The 22,038-nt window shown below is 48.8% G+C and overlaps 1 protein-coding gene and 1 non-coding gene across 2 annotated transcripts; one reads left to right on the top strand and one right to left on the bottom strand.

The window, feature by feature from the left end:
- Positions 1 to 651: 651 nt before the first annotated feature.
- On the bottom strand, positions 652 to 21,113 carry LOC113835637 (interleukin-10 receptor subunit beta-like). The gene is made up of 4 exons (XM_027415582.2): positions 21,108 to 21,113; positions 20,558 to 20,698; positions 6,121 to 6,306; positions 652 to 1,523 (listed from the first exon to the last, which is right to left on the bottom strand). Exons 1-4 carry the CDS (start codon positions 21,111 to 21,113, stop codon positions 1,278 to 1,280), a joined length of 579 nt encoding a protein of 192 aa, XP_027271383.2. The 3' UTR covers positions 652 to 1,277.
- Positions 16,717 to 16,854, top strand: LOC113835661. Its single transcript, XR_003485348.1, has one exon. It is a non-coding gene; the product is annotated as a small nucleolar RNA SNORA70 (small nucleolar RNA).
- Positions 21,114 to 22,038: the final 925 nt, after the last annotated feature.

Consider the following 22,038-nt stretch of genomic DNA (forward strand, 5'->3'; position numbering starts at 1 on the left):
CTGACACTGTCTATGGAGTGACTCTTATGTGCTGGCCCTGGGGTAGCCATTTTTTACATTTGTATCTTTAATCATTATGTCTTTTCAAACAGAGAGGTCACAGGCTAGTAAATGTCCTAGTGGACACAGCCCAGGGATTTTCTGTTTTTTTTTTTGGGGGGGTGGGGGCATCCCAGATAAAGCTACTGAGTGAGAGATTAGGAGCTCAGCCTCGACAAGTGCTTGCTGTGTGAACAGGGAGGAAGTGGAGCCTCGTTCATGCATGTTTTAACATTTATACTAGGGTGGCTCAGATCTTCAATGTCCCCAAATCCCATATGCTAAATAACGAGATTGTGGACAATGGTGGCCAACTTGTGGTACAGTTGGGAAGTAGAGGCTAGGAGGAGTAAATTAGGTCACTGGAAGAATGCCTTTAAAGAGAGACCCTAGGACCTTCCATATACCTTCTCTTTTCCTGGCTACCATGAGGTGAACAGTGTCTAGCACATGTTCCTCCATTATGTAGTAATGTACCAGCGCAGGCCCAAAACAAAGGGGCGAAGAGACCATGAACAGAAACCTGTGAAGCCATGACACTACATTAAAACAAAACAAAGCAAAACAAAAACCAAAAAAAACCCTTTTTCCTTTTAAATGGTTTATGTCACATATTTTCTTTTATAGCAGCTGAAAGCTAGAAAACACAAATATACAAATACAGAATATTCACAGAACACCAGCAATACACAAAACAAACAAGTAGGAAAGGAAATCTATTTGATCCTTGAGAATCCAAAACATCCATGTCTGTCCAGCATGGGGTCAACCATTTATGAGATGAGGGCAGTCTACAGAAGTTCTTATGATTTTATAGTGTTTCCACTTTTGTCCTTATTTCTGTTTGTCACAATTTAAGTGTTGTTTTATTTTAGCGAGCACAAGGGGCTCAAATTACATTCAGTGGTTATTAAAAAAATAATAAAGTGCCTCTCTATTTTAGACAGGGTCTAGTCCAGCCTGGCCTCGCACTCCTGCTCCTCCTGCCTCTGCCTCCCAAGGGTTGTGTTTACAGGCAGACACTGCCACTCCTGGTTTGTACGGTGTTGCGGATTGAGGCTAGGACTCTATCAGCGAGCTTTTCCTTGGTCCCTAAACTGTTATAGTCTATAAAACTGTGAACTGCCAAATGGAGTGTTTTTGTCACTAGAGCTTTTAAAACCTGGCTCTTTGACTGTCTGTACAAGTCTAGCATCAGAAAGTTCTGGATTTGCAGTTTTCTCAACTGGCGCTTCTGATCACACTTCTGAGGCAGATGTAAGAAGTAAGGGGTCCCCGTGTGCTGGCGAGGGGTCTTTGCTCCTGCACCCCAGCTCTTGACATCCCAGCTTGCATGGGGTTCCCGGTGCACAGCTGTCTCCTGGACCCTGCTCGCTGCCTTCAGTCTCTTCATTGATGACACTCAGTTTGTCGAACACCTCGGTCTCATCAGAAAGAGGAAGGGAGAACAGCGGAGAAGCTCTGTGGTGAGGGTGGCCCAGAAACTGCAGAAAAATTAAAGGCTGTTACTTAAGAACCAAATCTCCCCACCCCCGTTCTTCTTCCTTTTTCTGGGCTGACAAGGATTTTATGTAAAACTTTGGGGCTGGAAAGACGCAATTTTAAAGAGCAACACTATTATTGTGGTGGTGCCTTGAAAAAAAATTATCACATGACCTAGCAATTCCACTCACAGGTGTACTCTAGAGAGAAACGAAATCTGACAAGACTCATTTAGCTGCTAATAGTGACCAAACAGCAGAACGAAGGCAAGCATCGCCCAGGGATGAGCACGCAAACGCACTTGTACTTCCGTGGAGTACTATAATGTTTTAATAAAAGAGGAGCTTCTGAGCCATGAGATGACTCAGCAGGTAAGGGTGCTTTCCATGCACACCCGGTGACCCGAATGTGACTCCCTGTCCCCATGGTGCGACGACAGAACTGAGAGTGTCCTCTAGCCTGCACTAGACGTCGCTCAGTTAGCAGAGTGAGTGCACACCCATGATCCCCGCACTCAGAGGATCAGAAGTTCAAAGTCATTCCCAGCTACTTCGTGAGTTCAAGGTCAGCCTGGGCTACATCATATAAAAAGGAAGACAGACAGATAACTAGCGTGTGTGACTGCACTTACAGGAGGGATCTAGAACGATCAAGTTTACAGAGACAGAGGTTAGAACGGTGGCTGCCAGGAAGGAACACCAGGAGTTTCCACTGTGCAGGTGGGAGGCGCTCTGGGGGTGCTCGGTGGCGCGGGATGCCACTGAACTACATTCTGATATGTGGCTGCGGTGGGCAAGCTGCCTGTGTTTCACCACGTTAAAAGAGGCAGGACAAGAACTGGCAGACCGCCCACCTCTCACTCTCTAATTCTTCCCCCTGGAAAACCAGGTAGCCTGATCCTGAGCCTGTAAAGTGCATGCCCGACTGCCTTTCCCTCTAGGAAGTGGTCTCTGTGTGTGTGTGTGTGTGTGTGTGTGTGTGTGTGTGTGTGTGTGTGTGTGTGTGTGTGAGGGGCATGGATAAATGCATGGCGGGTAGGCGGTATACAGGCCATGGACTCATGTGTCATGGATAGACACATGGTATATCACCAGCATCCTCTGTGGCATGTCATTTTGACCTTTAACCTGGTAATGTCGAGTACCGGAGCCTAGAACTGCAGGTGGCTACTAGCCACTTGACAGACGCCTGGTTTGAACCCGGAGTGTGAGCGTGAGATAGACATGAGATGATGAGGATGTTTTATAAGAGACGTAAATTTTAGATTTTCCATGTTTCATACAACACTGCCGTACTGAAAGAGCTGCGGCCATGCTGGAGATCTCCATACAGCTTCCCCAGTTGAGTCTCCCTGAACTTGAACATGCCAAGTTAACATGTACTGGGCGTCATGAGTGGAACCGGAGAGCGGTGATGTGGGGAGGGTAAATTTTTCGCAGTCTTCCTTCCTTCACTGTCTAGCTCTTCTCCACACCCCCACTTCCCTCACGGCTGCTGTGAGGCCTGCTAGCCTTGGAGGTGGGGGCTCAGTCCGTCTGGCCCCTTGAATGCACTTGCCTGGCTTTGACCCATCCACCTCGTTTTTTTCCTGTCTGACCAGTCTCTTTTTGATAGTGAAGCCATTCAGAAAAAATACCAAAGGAAGAATTCCACCCCGAGCCACTCCTGCCCCTCTTTGTTCTTGCTCTAACTAGGCTCACACCAGTTCATCCCCAGAGAGCCTCACCTGTGGTGCTGCAGGAGTTGCCTGCACACCTTTCAGAAAATTCAGAAAACTCTCTCTGCTCTGAAACTTCATGGTCCCAGGTCCCGCTTCCTAGTGGTGGTGGCTGCTGTCCTGTGGTACCTACATCCCTTCATAGTGCCCCTGGCTTCGAGGAATTCCGGAAGCTGGGATTGCTTATAGCTGGGTCCCTTTCTGGGAGCAACACTCATAGCACAAGGCCCATGTCCTCCTCTGCAGTTGTTCACGTTGGTGGATGAACAAAGGCTATGAAGTACATTAAGGGACTGGTAGTGTACACGGTTTCATTAACTCTAGGCTGAGTGGGTCATCTTCTCTAGGAAGAAGGGGAGAACTAGTACCCCAGACAAGTTTGAGGAGTCTCACAGAGAAGGTTCACCAAAGGCGTCAATGACGCATCGTCCCTCCCATACCGAGAAGTAAGGAAGCTCCTGGGTGCTTGGACAGCAGATTCCACTTTGGGAATATGGCACACTGTGTTCACCCAGAGGCAGGGGCTGCTGGCCCTTGGAGGGGGGAACAGAAAAGGGCCCTGCAGTATGTATGAGTTGAGGAGCAGACAGCTGTACTCAGGCCTTCAGGCTGGCGCGTGACTCAGTGACTACATGCTAACTGAGCCTGGCATATGTGTGACCTTGCAGATCTGTAAGGTGTGTGATGGGAAAAACTGGACCGACGTCACAGTCAGCTGATGAGGAGTGTTGCAAAGCAGACGGCAGAGTTGCGACTTCAGGCTGGGCCATCCGCAGCAGCTCAGTGTGGCCTGTGAGGACCTGGCAAAGACTTGGGTCTCTGACTGAGGGAGACTAGGTGAATATAAGGCCACAAAGTGGCCACAACCAAACCAAAGCCGAGAGGTCACAAAGGGAGGGGCTTCATGCATCATAATGCCTTATGACCCGAGCTGTGGCAAGATACCACACTGAACCACAACTTCACACAGAGGCCACCTCTGCAAGGACATTTACCCAAGAGGTTGTGGTTGCTTTTTTCAAAACATTGAGCCAGCATTAATGTTGCTACTGATATTTCAGACAAGGGTTATTGTTTCAAAATAGCTAGGGTATCTTGCCTCAGTTTACCCTTAAGCTTTCCCTTCCTTCCCTAAGTATACCTAAGACCACTACTAACACCGCCCACGCCTACCCTCTGCACACCACCGTATGTACCCTGGAACTGCAAATTTCCCTGCCCCAGCTTGAATAAAACCATTTTTCTTTAGAGAGTTTCTGTTATCACACAGAGTGGCATTACTGTGTGGCTGTCAGGCCCGTCCTGTTCTTACACAAGGTTAGAGGATGCTGGACAGTCACACACGTGGGTGGTACAGTTTCCCCCATGCCACTGTCTCTGTTCTGCCTCTGTTTATCCTGTGACCACACAGGAGACACGTCCTCAGGATCAGACGGAAGAGGGAAGGCCCGCAGGGAGCTGACACGGTGTGTGACATGGTGTGTGGGGACCCTATCCTATCGTAGGACACACCCTCCACAGTTTGGGCTCCCCCTATGCATGGGATTAGCCTTTTAGTGTGTAAATAGGAAGCCCAAGACAGGCAACCCTGGTGACCAGCTGTGCTGGCAGTCAGGGGGCTAGCAGAAGGAGGGCTGGGAGGTCAGGGACCTCTGCCATCAATCCCCAAACCGCCTATACCACCCAACATAGTGCAAGGGCCATATGAAGAGTCTTCTTGTTTTTGTGTTTTTTTCTAAGTATACACTCAGCACAGTTTCATTTTCTTCCACTATCAGGGATTGAACTCAGAATCTGACGCATGCTTTCTGTGCTGGTTGGTTTTTTTCAGCTTGACTGAAAGCCATACAGACCTAGAGGGAACTTCAGTTGAGGAGCTGCCTCCATCAGATTGGCCTATAGGCATATCTTTGGGGCATTTTCTTGATTGCCGATGGACGTGCAAGGGCCCAGTCCTCTGCGGGCGGTGCCTGGACAAATGGGCCTGGGCTATATGGAAAGGAGTCTGAGGAAGCCAGGGGACAGCTGGGAAGCAGCCTCCGAGCTCTCTGCTTCAGCTCCCGGCTTCCCTCGATGGTGGACTGTAACCTGTTAGCCAACTAAACCCTTCCTTCTCCATGCTGCTGTAGGTCACAGTGTTTATAAGAGCGGCAGAAAGGCTAATTAGGACACCATCCATGTGCTGCACACCCCAGCAGTCACGGGCGTGATTAAAAAAATATATGTGATCTGCATTTGTTTGAATCAATAGACACAGAATCCACTGTCAGGGAAGTCTGGCTGGGGTACAGAATGCAATTTCCTAAGAGCCTGTCAGTCTCTCAGTCTTTAGCCAGTGCATTCCTCTTCTCTCCAAACCTTCACGAAACAGCCCCTTCCCAACTCCTTCCATGATACGCATCCCAAAACATCAGTCACCGTGACAGTCCCAGACTGAAAACTCACCACGCCTCTCCTGCCCGATGTTCAGCGTGGAACATCCTGTTCTGTCCAAGCTCACACTGAATTCTGTTCCCTTTCTGCCAGAACCATCACCTTTGAACCCAAAGACTTAATGCTCTGGGCAGTAAAGAAGGGCACAGCGCAGGTCCGGGGGTGGGGGTGGGGGTGGGGGAGACACGACGACTCTGGAACAAACCTCTGCTTCCTTGCCACATGGGGACTGGCCAGCACACAAACACCAGCACACGGATGCCAGCACACAGACACAGACACCACACGGATGCTAGCACATAGACACAGACACCAGCACACAGATGCCAGCACATGGACACCAACACAGGGATGGCACACGGACATGTGTCATGCTCTTGGAGGACATGTTGCCTGGCATTGGACAGCCTCGACCTTAGCGAGGTCTCCCCTCCTTCCATCCCACCTACCTCCTTCAGGTGCTGTGGGAGAGATGTTCCAGAGTGGAAGGTGTACTTGGCCTTCTTATAAATGTACCACAGGAAGCCAAAGCAGCCAAGCAGAAGGAGGAAGACCACCAAGACAGAGGTTACCAGGAGGACGGCCACCATCCAGGGAGGGGTCGTGTCTATGGGGACGATGGAGCTGGTTAGACTCTTGGCACATATACAGGTTAAGTTACCCGGATCACACACCCTTTGCAGGCATTGAGAGCCAAAACATTCCCTTCAAACAGTCCCGTCTGGCCAGGCGGTGGTGGCGCACACCTTTAATCCCAGCACTTGGGAGGCAGAAGCAGGTGGATCTCTATGAGTTCAAGGCCAGCCTGGTCTACAGAGTGAGTTCTAGGACATCTAGGGATACACAGAGAAACCCTGTCTTGAAAAACCAGAAAAAGAAAATAGGCCCATCTGGTTACAATGGCCCAGAAACATGGCCGTTGGCTGGAGGCTCTTGGTGTTTTCCATGCTCGTCTCCTCTTTCCCTAACATTTACAGCGTGGTTTCTCGAATGACTGATGGCACACAGAAGCAGTAGCAAGGATCCTGTTTACTTTCCTGTTTGTGGAGAGGCTGGGAACCTGCCTGTTCTGGGAATTCTACCAACACCGCACATGGGGCCCTAGGGAGGCACAGGCCCCATCTTGGTATGAGAGGAGAAAACAGCTTTACACTCAGGTGCACACTCAAACCCAAGTGACCCTGGGGCTGTCCATTCTTCCTGGAGTTCCTGACTGGAGCCTACACAGCAAGTGCCTGTTGTTCTCAGCACTTAACCATTACTAACCTCAGATTACTTGCAGTGAGCTTTTCTAGAAAGGTCTTGGCACCCGAGACCTCTGCCTCTGGAACATACCCATGGTGCTGGGGCCCAGCCACACTTTCCTGACAGATTGATAACCACTTCTGTGATGCCAACAGGAAGGATGTCGCTATAGGAGACCAGCAGGTTTTGATAAATGCCAGCTGGCAGACCCAGATAGTAAGTGGTGATGGCTTTGAACTCACTGTCATTTTTTTTTTTTTTTTTAAATTTTCTCCTCTGCTTGCTCTGGCTCCCTCTCTCCACTTTCTCCCTTTGGACTCTTCTCTGCATAAGACGAGCTCAGCCCCTTCTCCTATTGTGCTTAGAAGTCACTGAATAAAATCTAGCGTTTCTGCTTCAACCAATCCTGCTTGGCTTATGTGGCAGCATCCAGGAGGTCGCCCTGGTCAGCTGTGGTCCCAGCTTCTGTCACTCACAGCAGTCCCTTCTTCAGATAACCTGGCCAGTTGGCCTTTCTGGACCCAACCCTTGTCAACCAGCATCTCCTCCATGAATGGGCATCTGGTTCCCAGTGGGGCTGAGAGAGCAAACTCCGCCTGGTGGGAGCGAGTCACCTGAAAGGGACTGTGTGGAGAATACCAACTGTCACTTAGACACAGAAGACCAGAGAACTCTGACCAGTATGGTGGTCCTAGTATTCCACTGATTATAGACATCCTCTGGTATTTGAGAAAACAGGCTCTTTAAATGTCCATGGATAAATAGGTGGATGGACAGAAGGACGGATGGTCGGCAGACAGATGGACAGACAGGCGAAAGCTTGGAAGAAACTGTCGTATCTTCTGCCCCATCATTCTTTCTTGTCCCCTTGGGTTTGCATCCACACACACACACCCACCTCCTGACCACCCCACCTCGGCAGACTGGAAGAACTATACTCAGTCCCAGGGTCTTGTCTCACTGCACAGCCCTTTGTCCCCTTTGTGCTTGCATTTTTCCTGATGAATGGAGGGTCCAGAGGGCTGGCTGGAGTGGCCCCTAGGAGGACTATGACAATATGAGGTCATCCCATCTCAGAAACTTTCCTGAGAAAGTTCCAGGTGTTTCTTATCCATCCATGCAAGCTTCCACCCCAGTGTGGCCAGGTGAATCAGTGTTTCCAGGCTCTCTCAGGTGGGGTGGGAGGTGATAACTGCTGGTTTCCCGGTATTTTAGATAAGGACACACCTGGCTGATGGTGATGTTTTTTGTTATTTCTCAGGAAGAGTGCAGGGGTCAAGGGTAGCAGGGTGGGAGGGTGCTTTCTAAAGGGTGTGAATTGCAGGGCGACTCACCTAGCCACACTCTGGTTCCTCCCCTGCTGTAGATCTGACTATACTATCGGCAGACCACGTCCCTTGGTTTTATTTTAAGGGTCGGGGTGCCTCAGTCTACCTTTGGCATTAGTCTGTAGGCGGTGAGTTAAAGAGAAGTAACCTGGGTTTACACAGAGAATGTGCTCAATTCTTTTTCTTCACTATGGAACCTTGGAGCCTCCTTTTCTAGATCCTTGAGATGCTCGCACTGAAAACCTTCTGTAGTATTTAAATAAAATTAAAAAAAAAAAACGTGTAAAATGGGTGTTCGTCAAACAGGTTTTCTATTTCTCTTAAAACAAACAAACAAACAAAAAAACCAACAACTTTGGATCTTTTCAGGAGACAGAGATTTACTCTGTGGCCTTGGTTGGACTGCAACTCACTACACAGCCCAGCCTGGCCTTGTGGTGACTCTCAGCTTCTAAGTATTGGAATTACAGGCTTGACGTAGTTTTCTTTTAGATTAAATTGTGACCCTCACATCAGATTTCAGTGGCTCTACGGGTGTTCCTCCTTCATGCTCTTGGATTACTGAGTCTTGACAATTCTTTGTCTGCTACAGATGTTGGGGCCATATATTCTTGCCTGGCAGCAGTCACAGTGTCTGCCTGGAGGAAGCACCCAGTCTTTCCTCTCCTGCGCGCCCTTCCCTCTCTCTCTCTGTTTTGTTTCAATATTCTCCTCTCCTTTTCACTCCCCTTGTCTCCTCTCCCCACTTCCTCCAGCCCCGCCGTGTGTGTGTGTGTGTGTGTGTGTGTGTGTGTGTGTCATTGTCACAGTGTCCTCATCCATACTCACCATCATTGTCACAGTGTCCTCACCCACTCACCATCATTGTCACAGTGTCCTCACCCCACTCACCATCACTGTCACAGTGTCCTCACCCCACTCACCATCACTGTCACAGTGTCCTCACCCCACTCACCATCACTGTCACAGTGTCCTCACCCCACTCACCATCACTGTCACAGTGTCCTCACCCCACTCACCATCACTGTCACAGTGTCCTCACCCCACTCATCATCACTGTCACAGTGTCCTCACCCACTCACCATCATTGTCACAGTGTCCTCACCCCACTCACCATCACTGTCACAGTGTCCTCACCCCACTCATCATCACTGTCACAGTGTCCTCACCCCACTCACCATCACTGTCACAGTGTCCTCATCCACTCATCACCATTGTCACAGTGTCCTCACCCCACTCACCATCACTGTCACAGTGTCCTCATCCACTCATCACCATTGTCACAGTGTCCTCACCCCACTCACCATCACTGTCACAGTGTCCTCATCCACTCATCACCATTGTCACAGTGTCCTCACCCCACTCACCATCACTGTCACAGTGTCCTCACCCCACTCACCATCACTGTCACAGTGTCCTCACCCCACTCACCATCACTGTCACAGTGTCCTCACCCACTCACCATCACTGTCACAGTGTCCTCACCCCACTCACCATCACTGTCACAGTGTCCCACTCACCATCACTGTCACAGTGTCCTCACCCCACTCATCATCACTGTCACAGTGTCCTCACCCCACTCACCATCACTGTCACAGTGTCCTCATCCACTCACCATCACTGTCACAGTGTCCTCACCCCACTCACCATCACTGTCACAGTGTCCTCATCCACTCACCATCACTGTCACAGTGTCCTCACCCCACTCACCATCATTGTCACAGTGTCCTCACCCCACTCACCATCACTGTCACAGTGTCCTCACCCCACTCACCATCACTGTCACAGTGTCCTCACCCCACTCACCATCATTGTCACAGTGTCCTCACCCCACTCACCATCACTGTCACAGTGTCCTCACCCCACTCACCATCACTGTCACAGTGTCCTCACCCCACTCACCATCACTGTCACAGTGTCCTCACCCCACTCACCATCACTGTCACAGTGTCCTCACTCATCACTGTCACAGTGTCACCATCATCATTGTCACAGTGTCCTCACCCCACTCACCATCACTGTCACAGTGTCCTCACCCCACTCACCATCACTGTCACAGTGTCCTCACCCCACTCACCATCACTGTCACAGTGTCCTCACCCCACTCACCATCACTGTCACAGTGTCCTCACCCCACTCACCATCACTGTCACAGTGTCCTCACCCCACTCACCATCACTGTCACAGTGTCCTCACCCCACTCACCATCATTGTCACAGTGTCCTCACCCCACTCACCATCACTGTCACAGTGTCCTCACCCCACTCACCATCACTGTCACAGTGTCCTCACCCCACTCACCATCACTGTCACAGTGTCCTCATCCCACTCACCATCACTGTCACAGTGTCCTCACCCCACTCACCATCACTGTCACAGTGTCCTCACCCCACTCACCATCACTGTCACAGTGTCACTGTCACAGTGTCCTCACCCACTCACCACATTGTCACAGTGTCCTCACCCCACTCACCATCACTGTCACAGTGTCCTCACCACTCACCATCACTGTCACAGTGTCCTCACCCCACTCACCATCACTGTCACAGTGTCCTCACCCCACTCACCATCATTGTCACAGTGTCCTCACCATCACTGTCACAGTGTCCTCACCCCACTCACCATCACTGTCACAGTGTCCTCACCCCACTCACCATCACTGTCACAGTGTCCTCACCCCACTCACCATCATTGTCACAGTGTCCTCACCCCACTCACCATCACTGTCACAGTGTCCTCACCCCACTCACCATCATTGTCACAGTGTCCTCACCCCACTCACCATCACTGTCACAGTGTCCTCACCCCACTCACCATCATTGTCACAGTGTCCTCACCCCACTCACCATCACTGTCACAGTGTCCTCACCCCACTCACCATCATTGTCACAGTGTCCTCTGTAGGAAGCCGGTTCCTGCATTATAATGCTGCCTGAAGACACCAAGGTGTGAATTACTTCACAGGCGCTGGGTAATCTCCATTCCTTTGATCTCTGCCTATCCCGTGGCTCATTCTTGCCTGAGGAGCTAAAGCCATTCATAGGGTAATACGTCCCAGGCGGCTGGTCAGCCTTTTATATAGGGATGGTTTTCTTAGTTCAATGTCTCTGCTTAGTCTCTGCTCAGTCTCTGCTCAGTCTAATGCATTAAAGCTTGTCTGCAGAAGGATCCGAGTGTCCTGCGTGTGTTTCTTGCTGGCGAGGAATACAGAGCGGGCGCGGGACATATGGTGCCGAAACCCGGGAAGCTTAACATCTCCAGCACCTCAGAGACCCCTCTAACGAGGCGGATTCAGAACTGCAGGGTGGTAAATTCGGAGAGGTATGATTTTTCTGGACTTTGGCTTGGGAATGTTGCTATTTTGGGAGGTTAATCTATTTTGACTTTTCTCACTGTTGTAACAATCTTAAAGAAGTCCAAAATTACATATCAGAAACCGAATGTAATGAGAAAAATTCGGAGAGGTATGATTTTTCTAGACTTTGGCTTGGGAATGTTACTATTTTGGGAGGTTAATATAGAGGCTTCTATACTTTTACTAGGAGCTATTTTGACTTTTCTCACTGTTATAGCAATCTTAAAGAAGTCCAGAATTACATATCAGAAACCGAATGTAGTGAGAGATGGGGCGCGCCTAACAATAAAATATAAGAAAAAAGGACCTCCCGGGATGTCTAGTGACATGGGAGTGTATATAAGAAGAGAAACTACAACGTATAAGAAAAAAGGACCTCCCGGGGTGTCTACTGACAAGGGAGTGTATAAAGCTTTAAATCTTGATAGCTCTAATGACTCTAAAAGCTCAAGAGATAAAGTTTTAAAAGGAACAGCTCAGCTGGATGAGGGAGAGACAGAGAAGGAGGGAGAAAGAATGGGGAATGGCCGGTCACACCCCGGTAAATTTAGGAGAGATGAGGAACCTAGCCTCTGCCCTGCAACGAAACTGGAAGCCTTGGAGCTGAGCAGCTCAGACTCTGAGATTTTAGACTCTAACAAGGAAGCAGAGCTAGAGGAGGAGCTGCCAAAAGTAAAAACAAATATGAGGCCATCGCCTATTAATTCAGCGGGTGTACTTCTATCAGCACATCCACTATTTGGTACCGACTCCTTCTTACCATCAAAAAAGCAGAGAAAAATGCAGATGGCTTTCCCAGTCTTTGATAGGGGAAAAGGCCATGCCTGCTATTCAACACTTCTTAAAGGCCTGGAATGCCTGGGGCTTTAAAGCCTCATTTACATTAACGCTGGGGGCCATACCGAGGCCAAGCGTCTCACCTCAAAAACTAAAAGGCCAAAAGGAAATGGTAAAATGGAAAGATATCTTAACTGATTTTTGGAAAGGCCCGGATCCTATTCTCATAAGATCCAGGGGAGCGATATTGTGTTTTCTCACAGGATGAAGAAAATCCTCTGTGGATCCCAGAAAGATTCAACCTAAAGAGCCTCTGCAGACCTTCAAAAGTCGAAACTCCACCCTCTACCCCCGGGAGTTGAGAGCCGCTATTGTTATCCAGATTAACTCCTGTCCTTGGCGGAGAGATGGCGAGGGGTGGGGGTAATTGTTCGATGCAGCCGTTTACAGATTGCTGTTATTTTTGGCGGGTCTATGAGAAAAGGGGTGGATATAATTGTTTGATGCAGCCGCCTGCGATAATGCTGCCTGAAATGCTGTTACTTCTTTGGCTGGCATGTAAGCTCCAGGGCTCAAACCAAGAGATCATCCAAGCGCTTATATTTTGGCTAAGCGATAGGCCGCCGGCCAGACAGCTCTTGCACACCCGGAGCCTAGGCTCACTGCACAGGGTAGAGTGTCTGGTTTGTGCAGCCCCAATGAGGGATGCTGAGCAAAGGCATCGCACAGAGTTGCCTATTATACAGGCTTCTCTGGGAGGTACGTTGACCTGCATAAGGGTTACCTGCCTTGAGAATCCCCTTTCCCAGAAAAACGGCAGAGGACAGGTCGGGAGTACTTCGGGTCAAACTGACAGCCTGATGGTGACTCTCGTACACAGTCTTAATGTTTGATTTTGGGAAGGTCAACCCCTGCCTCTATCCCTCAACATATGGGTGACCTATTTGCTTGTAATAATATAAAGCCTTTTCATTAATTAATAAAAAAAGGGTGATATGTAGGAAGCCGGTTCCTGCATTATAATGCTGCCTGAAGACACCAAGGTGTGAATTACTTCACAGGCGCTGGGTAATCTCCATTCCTTTGATCTCTGCCTATCCCGTGGCTCATTCTTGCCTGAGGAGCTAAAGCCATTCATAGGGTAATACGTCCCAGGCGGCTGGTCAGCCTTTTATATAGGGATGGTTTTCTTAGTTCAATGTCTCTGCTTAGTCTCTGCTCAGTCTCTGCTCAGTCTAATGCATTAAAGCTTGTCTGCAGAAGGATCCGAGTGTCCTGCGTGTGTTTCTTGCTGGCGAGGAATACAGAGCGGGGCACACCTCACCCCACTCATCATCACTGTCACAGTGTCCTCACCCCACTCACCATCATTGTCACAGTGTCCTCACCCCACTCACCATCACTGTCACAGTGTCCTCACCCCACTCATCATCACTGTCACAGTGTCCTCACCCCACTCACCATCACTGTCACAGTGTCCTCACCCCACTCACCATTGTCACAGTGTCCTCATCCCACTCACCATCATTGTCACAGTGTCCTCACCCCACTCACCATCACTGTCACAGTGTCCTCATCCCACTCACCATCATTGTCACAGTGTCCTCACCCCACTCACCATCACTGTCACAGTGTCCTCACCCCACTCACCATCATTGTCACAGTGTCCTCATCCACTCACCATCACTGTCACAGTGTCCTCACCCCACTCACCATCATTGTCACAGTGTCCTCATCCCACCCACTCATCATTGTCACAGTGTCCTCACCCCACTCACCATCACTGTCACAGTGTCCTCACCCCACTCACCATCATTGTCACAGTGTCCTCATCCACTCACCATCACTGTCACAGTGTCCTCACCATCATCATTGTCACAGTGTCCTCACCCCACTCACCATCACTGTCACAGTGTCCTCACCCCACTCACCATCACTGTCACAGTGTCCTCACCCCACTCACCATCATTGTCACAGTGTCCTCATCCACTCACCATCATTGTCACAGTGTCCTCACCCCACTCACCATCACTGTCACAGTGTCCTCACCCCACTCACCATCATTGTCACAGTGTCCTCACCCCACTCACCATCACTGTCACAGTGTCCTCACCCCACTCATCATCATTGTCACAGTGTCCTCACCCCACTCATCACCATTGTCACAGTGTCCTCATCCCACTCACCACCATTGTCACAGTGTCCTCATCCCACTCACCACCATTGTCACAGTGTCCTCACCCCACTCATCATCATTGTCACAGTGTCCTCATCCCACTCACCATCACTGTCACAGTGTCCTCACCCCACTCACCACCATTGTCACAGTGTCCTCACCCCACTCACCATCACTGTCACAGTGTCCTCATCCACTCACCATCACTGTCACAGTGTCCTCACCCCACTCACCATCACTGTCACAGTGTCCTCATCCACTCACCATCACTGTCACAGTGTCCTCACCCCACTCACCATCATTGTCACAGTGTCCTCATCCACTCACCATCACTGTCACAGTGTCCTCACCCCACTCATCATCATTGTCACAGTGTCCTCACCCCACTCACCATCACTGTCACAGTGTCCTCATCCACTCACCATCACTGTCACAGTGTCCTCACCCCACTCACCATCACTGTCACAGTGTCCTCATCCACTCACCATCACTGTCACAGTGTCCTCACCCCACTCACCATCACTGTCACAGTGTCCTCACCCCACTCACCACCATTGTCACAGTGTCCTCACCCCACTCACCATCACTGTCACAGTGTCCTCATCCACTCACCATCACTGTCACAGTGTCCTCACCCCACTCACCATCACTGTCACAGTGTCCTCATCCACTCACCATCACTGTCACAGTGTCCTCACCCCACTCACCATCACTGTCACAGTGTCCTCACCCCACTCACCACCATTGTCACAGTGTCCTCACCCCACTCATCATCATTGTCACAGTGTCCTCACCCCACTCATCACCATTGTCACAGTGTCCTCATCCCACTCACCACCATTGTCACAGTGTCCTCACCCCACTCACCATCACTGTCACAGTGTCCTCACCCCACTCATCATCATTGTCACAGTGTCCTCACCCCACTCACCATCACTGTCACAGTGTCCTCATCCCACTCACCACCATTGTCACAGTGTCCTCACCCCACTCATCATCATTGTCACAGTGTCCTCATCCCACTCACCATCACTGTCACAGTGTCCTCACCCCACTCACCACCATTGTCACAGTGTCCTCACCCCACTCACCATCACTGTCACAGTGTCCTCATCCACTCACCATCACTGTCACAGTGTCCTCACCCCACTCACCATCACTGTCACAGTGTCCTCATCCACTCACCATCACTGTCACAGTGTCCTCACCCCACTCACCACCATTGTCACAGTGTCCTCATCCACTCACCACCATTGTCACAGTGTCCTCATCCCACTCACCATCACTGTCACAGTGTCCTCACCCCACTCACCACCATTGTCACAGTGTCCTCACCCACTCACCACCATTGTCACAGTGTCCTCACCCACTCACCATCACTGTCACAGTGTCCTCAGTGTCACCTGTCACAGTGTCCTTTCACCGGTTTGTTCCATTTGTTTCTGTTCTGGTCAAGAAGAAACCCTTGAACTTGAATGCAGTAAGTTGTCCTCGCTTCCAGGTCTCTGAGGACCTCAGAGTTATACGGAGAAGTGACTTCAAACTGTAAGGGAGACACACACAGCAGTAAGGGGACACCATCTTGATGGGGGACGTCCTTCTGTATATATGCTTCTCTTATTGGTTGATGAATAAAACACCGTTTGGCCAATAAAGCAGGAAGATAGGTGGGACTCGGAGACGAGGAGAATTCTGGGAAAGGTAGGCAGAGAGAGACTACAGGGAGATGCCAAGTAGAGACCAGGGAGATAGGATTATGTCAGGTGTTCTCTGGTAAGATAAGGTCATGTAGAAATACATAGATTAGTAGTTATGGGTTAATAATCAGGACAGACCCAGCCAATAAGAAACCCTAGCCATTGGCCAACAGTTTTATAATTAATGCAGCATCACCGTGCTTATTTGGGGCTGAAGTCCTGGGATCTTGCGGGTCAAGAACAACTTCAGTAACACCATCTTGTTTTTATTTTCCTTTCCCACACGCTATAAACTCTGCTTCAACTTATCAGAAAGAGCCACCGACTGGAGCTCCTTCCAGCTCCTGACACACATTGTATCCTACGGAATGTGACGCGACCAACTGTGAGGCCAGCAAGCCATCTCATTGTCTCAATTCTTTAGCATAGGTGGCGTCTAAACCATCACACTTCCCTTAAAACACATTCTGTAGCCAGTGAAGGCAACAGAGTTCCTTTCCTTTCCTCACGGGGCCCAGGGTGCAATGCCGGCAAGCAGCAGTCTCCTTAGGAGTGTTACAACCTGCTGCCTGCACAGGTTGCTCTAGGGGACCTTGGAGACTCATTAACCTAGTTATCTTGTTATCCCCACTCTAGACTCCAGACAGGTATGTGAAATGCCCGCGGATGTGACAGTGTGTACCGGCTACGATTCACACCCACCAGGTCATCACACAATCCGCAGGAGAAGACACACGTGGCTGAGACTCTCTGTAGGACCAAGTCCCCAGTTACACATCTCAAAAAGGCAGGGCTTTGCCAAGCTGAATGCAGAGAAACTGCAGAGAAGCAGCTCATCCTGATGGCTACTGGTTAAACACTCGCTAATCGTGGTCCCCTGGACAAGTGGTGAGCTGTGCCCTCCTGAGGGTTTCCATGGTGCTGATCACTAACATATTCAGTTAAAATAAAATAAACAGTTTTAAATGGGTTGAACCACATCCCATAAAACTGTAAATGTGACCTTATTTGGATGTAGACGTTTTTAAAATTTAAATTTATTGCTGGGCATGGTGGTGCATGCCTTTAATCCCAACTCATCATCATCACACACACACACACACACACACACACACACACACACACCACATTAAAATACACTTTAAAAATAATATATATATATATATATATATATATATATATATATATATATATAAAAGATTAGATATCTGGGCATCCAGGGTGAAAGCCATGTAAAGAAAAGGCCAAGATCTGAAGATGCCCTCTGAAGCCATAGAGCACCAAGTGATTGCCAGCAAGCCTGCAGGAGTTGGGGAGAGGTATGGAGCGAATCCCACATCTTCAGGAGAGTGGCTGTGAAGACATGTCGATCGCCAACTCTCAGGCTCCAGAAATGTTAGACAATACATTTCTGTGGTTGATGCGACTAACTTAGCTGGCTAGCAGGAGTCATGTACGGGGAGACTCTGTGTGCTTCCCACCCTGTCCCCGGGTTCACAGCATGCTTGTGATCCATGCTGTTTGGGTTCCCCCACGTATGTGCCTGGTGGGCTCCGACTCCCAGGCCCTTGTCTTCAGATTCCTGCCTTCTTCCCTGGTGGCTGGAGTCCTTGACTAACGCTGATTGAATTCAAATATAAGAACATCATAATTAATGACATGCTTCTGAGTGTGAGGGACCAGGACAGTTCCTCAGCAAAATAAAGGGGAAATAAAAGAGTTCACTAAGGGAGCTAGATGCTTCTTTCTTTCCCTAATTTGGTTCCTTCCCCTTGGGGGTGGGGCTGTTGCCAGCTTGTCAGCATGGGTCGCAGGAACTGGGTAACATGTATTGAATTCAAGAAGAGACTGAACACAACTCCCCCCACATAAACAAAGCACCACCAACAATGAAAGACTCAAAAGAAAACAAAGCAGATGCTGGATTTAATTCTATGTTCAGTGCCCCTAAACCTTGCCATGTGATTTTGAAGAATGGGCGGGCACCGGAAGGTGAAGGGCCCTTCTCAAATCTCCTTTGGGGCTTTCTCTTGTTATTTCTGGGCTATTCTGTTTCCATCCTCCCTTCCCCATCAAGACAACAAAACCTCCAAAAGCCCTTCATTATCATTTCAGGGAACTGATCTGGCAGCATCCAAGGGAGGTTGTTACACATGGCATGAGGCGGGAAGGAGGGAGCAGGTGGCCTTTCTAGCATTCTCACAGCAAGTGAACCTGGTGGAGGGACATGTAGCCACATGCCAGTACTGTGGGCGTATTCTAGATAAGCAGATTATGAGGGGTTTTGCATGTCATACTTGGTGAGGAAGGCACTCAGCCACGGTGACTAAGGAACTAGAAGACGCTGATGACCCCTGGAGTGTAGTGAATGGGACTTTGGGTGGCAGAGCTTAGCAGAGATATTACACGTGTGATCATGAAGCTAGATGTTCTGTAGACATGCACTTCCTGGAGCCCTGACTGTGAGCAAACCATCTCTTGCAAAGGCAGACGTCCCACATGCTATGCTTTAAACACCATATTAAAAGGGAAGGTTAGGCTGCTGCGATGGCTCAGTGGGTAAAGATGTCTGTCACCAAGCCTGATGACCAGAGTTCACCTGGGACCTACATAATGTAAGGAGAAGATTTTTTGGATGAAAAATTAACTGGAGATTTGTGTTTGGCTCTGTGTGTGTGTGTGTAATTATATCATCCTAAGACTCTCAGAGTCTTGGGAAGAAACTGATGACTATTTAATGTAATTAATTTATACAGCAGTATGTCAGTTTACAACCATGACTGGTATTTAGCTCAGAAGCAGTAAGTTTGACCAAAAATGAATAAATATGTCTACATAAAAAGAAGAGAGCCTCCCACTGTCGCAGATAATGGGAGAAGTCTGCCTTTTGTCAGCAAATCCCACCACAGTTCTACCAACTGGACTTTTCTTCCTGTGTTTTGGGTGAAGTGGGCTATTGTGCCCATTCTTAGGTCTCAGGAAGCTGTGTCCATGGCTGTGACCAGAGCAACATGGTGACGGAGGCAATATTCTCACCAGACTTTTGGGCTTCAACCTTTATTTGGAAAGAATTGTGCCCTGAGCTGTGAAATGACTCAGCCTGTGAAGCCCTGAAGACTTGATCTCCAGGACTGTGGCGTGTCCCTCAGCATAAAGAAATATATGTAATAAAGTTTCTTTTAAAAGAATGTTCCCTAAATAAGAGAGCAACAGGGAAGACAGACAGGAAGGGTTAAAAATGACACTTGTTAAACATCCCAGGAGTTGGGAGGTGCCCTAACTATGAAGTGGTTTTGGTATGAGGGTGGTTACGGCTTGTCAGCTGCCTCCAGCTTTCCCCAGCCACAGGCTGACTATGCCCTGTTTCTCCTGCAACTTCCTCTCAAGGGCAGCGAAGTCTGTGGTCTGCCTGAGAGTCTGCCCCTTGACGCATGCAAGTCCAGAAGCTTTTGGCTTGTGAAGGACCAGGCTTTAGGCTCTCTGGACACTGGGTGCTGCCACTTTGCAAGACTCTACCTGGTCACGTGTGCATGCATAGATGTGAACACACACCAATAGTGTGTGTGTGTGTGAGAGAGAGAGAGAGAGAGAGAGTGTGTATGTGTGTATGTGTGTATGTGTGTATGTGTGTGTGTGTGTGTGTGTGTGTGTGTGTGTGTGTGTGTGTGTGTGTGTGTATGTGTGTGTGTGTGTGTGTGTGTGTGTGTGTGTGTGTGTGTGTGTGTATGCCTCTGTGTGTGTGTGTGTGTATTTGTGTGTGTATGTGTGTATGCCTGTGTGTGTATGTGTGTATGTGTGTGTGTGTGTGGTGTGTGTGTGTGTGTATGTGTGTATTTGTGTGTGTGTGTGTGTGTGTGTGTGTGTGTGTATGTGTGTGTGTGTGTGTGTGTGTGTGTGTGTGTGTGTGGTGTGTGTGTGTGTGTATGTGTGTATGTGTGTGTGTGTGTGTGTGTGTGTGTGTGTGTGTGGTGTGTGTGTAAGCCAGAGGTTGGCATCAGGTGTCCTCCTCTGTCACTGCTCACCCTATTTTTGTGGCAGGACGTCTCCCTGAATCTGGAGCTCACCCACGGACTAAGCCAGCAGCCAGTGAGTTCCCAGGATTCTCCTGTCTTCACCTTTTAGCACTGTGGTTACAGTTGCACACTGTCATGCCTGGCTTTTCACTTGGGCATTGAGGAATCCAAACTCTGGCCTTTTTGTTTGCACAGCCAACATTTTACCCACAGAGTGGTCACCCCAGCCCCTGGATGCCCTTTCCTGTTACCATGGCCACCAACCATCTGAAATGCACATGACGGCCAAGCTTACCTTCTTATCAGTCCCATTTTTCCAATATTGCACCCTATAAGTCCATGAATTGTAAATGTTCTTCATGGTCCACGTCTCAGGTTCACTCTCAATTTTGGGGGCTGAGAAACGCAAGTGCAGAGAGTCGGCGAGAGGCTCTATCTGCATCCCAGGAGGTCCAATAACAGCTATGCATAAGGACACAATAGAATGACAATCAAAGGTCACGCTCTAAGCACCTCACTTGAACATTAATTCCTCATATATATGTGCAACCATCTCCTGGAGCGTAACTCTCAGTCTTGACACACCACTGTTACAACACTGGGTGCTGCCGAGGAAGATGGATGGATTTCTTTGCCTACTTAAAAAGATGTGATAACCTTTGTCTTTATTAATCAAATTTAATCCATTTATGTTCACAGTGATGTCTAATATATTTAGGACTATTTCAACTATATTGTTTTGTATTATTTGTAAAAATGGCTTTGGGGGGTACATAGCTCACATTAAATCAGACGTGTGTTCTTCCTACTTAAGCCTTGTCAGTTCTGTTGTTACAGACACGTACCGCCATGTTTGACAAGAAGTCTATTTTTAATTTTTTTTTTTTCGAGCCAGGGTTTCTCTATGGCTTTGGAGGCTGTCCTGGAGCTCACTCTGTAAACCAGGCTGGTCTCAAACTCACAGAGATCCGCCTGCTTCTGCCTCCCAAGTGCTGGGATTAAAGGCGTGCGCCACCATCGCCCGGCTAAAATTTTTAATTTTATTAGCTTCTTCTCTTTCTTTTTGTTTTCTGTCTTCTACTGGCTTGAATTTTCTTTTTCTTTTTTTTTTTTTCTGGCCTTAAAGCTACAGATGATATTTCTATTATCTGTAGAGATTACTCATACATTTTTTCATCTATAACTCTGTAACTATACATATTTTACAACTTTTCTTTTACTAGCTATTCATGTAGCTTGGCTCTTCTGGGTCTCCATTCAAACTTCACTCCTCGGGGAGCCTGCATATTGTGCTCTATGGACAAGAGCGGCATCTCTTTCTTCCTGTTGACTTTCCATTTTGAGAGCCATAGTCACTTTACATCATAAACTATCTACATGCTGGGTTACTGTCACTCTTCCTATGAGTCTGTTATACTCTACAAGGACAAAGCTTTGTTTGTTGTTGTAGCTCCAACACTAAGAACATGCCTAGTACACAGTAGGTGTTCAGTGGTTTGGCTTATGGTTCGAACCAGACTGACACTAGACAGAGGCTGAACTTTGCCCTCTGAATTGTAGTCGCCCTCAAGCTAAGGACCTGTGGTTTGATTTCCTTTTCCAAAGCAGGCAGAGGGCCACCACTTCCCCTTCAGTCCTGGGATCAGGAGGGAGATAAAGCAGTCTCTACTGCGTGCTGTGTTGGTGAGCTAGGGTGTGGTAGGCTAGACCTGTCAAGTGCATACTTGATTTATGGCATCTTCAGTTTATGATGAGTTTACAGGAACATAACAGCAC

This window comes from Cricetulus griseus, chromosome 4 (genome assembly GCF_003668045.3).
Source record: "Cricetulus griseus strain 17A/GY chromosome 4, alternate assembly CriGri-PICRH-1.0, whole genome shotgun sequence".
In the NCBI taxonomy this organism is placed as follows: Eukaryota; Metazoa; Chordata; class Mammalia; order Rodentia; family Cricetidae; genus Cricetulus; species Cricetulus griseus.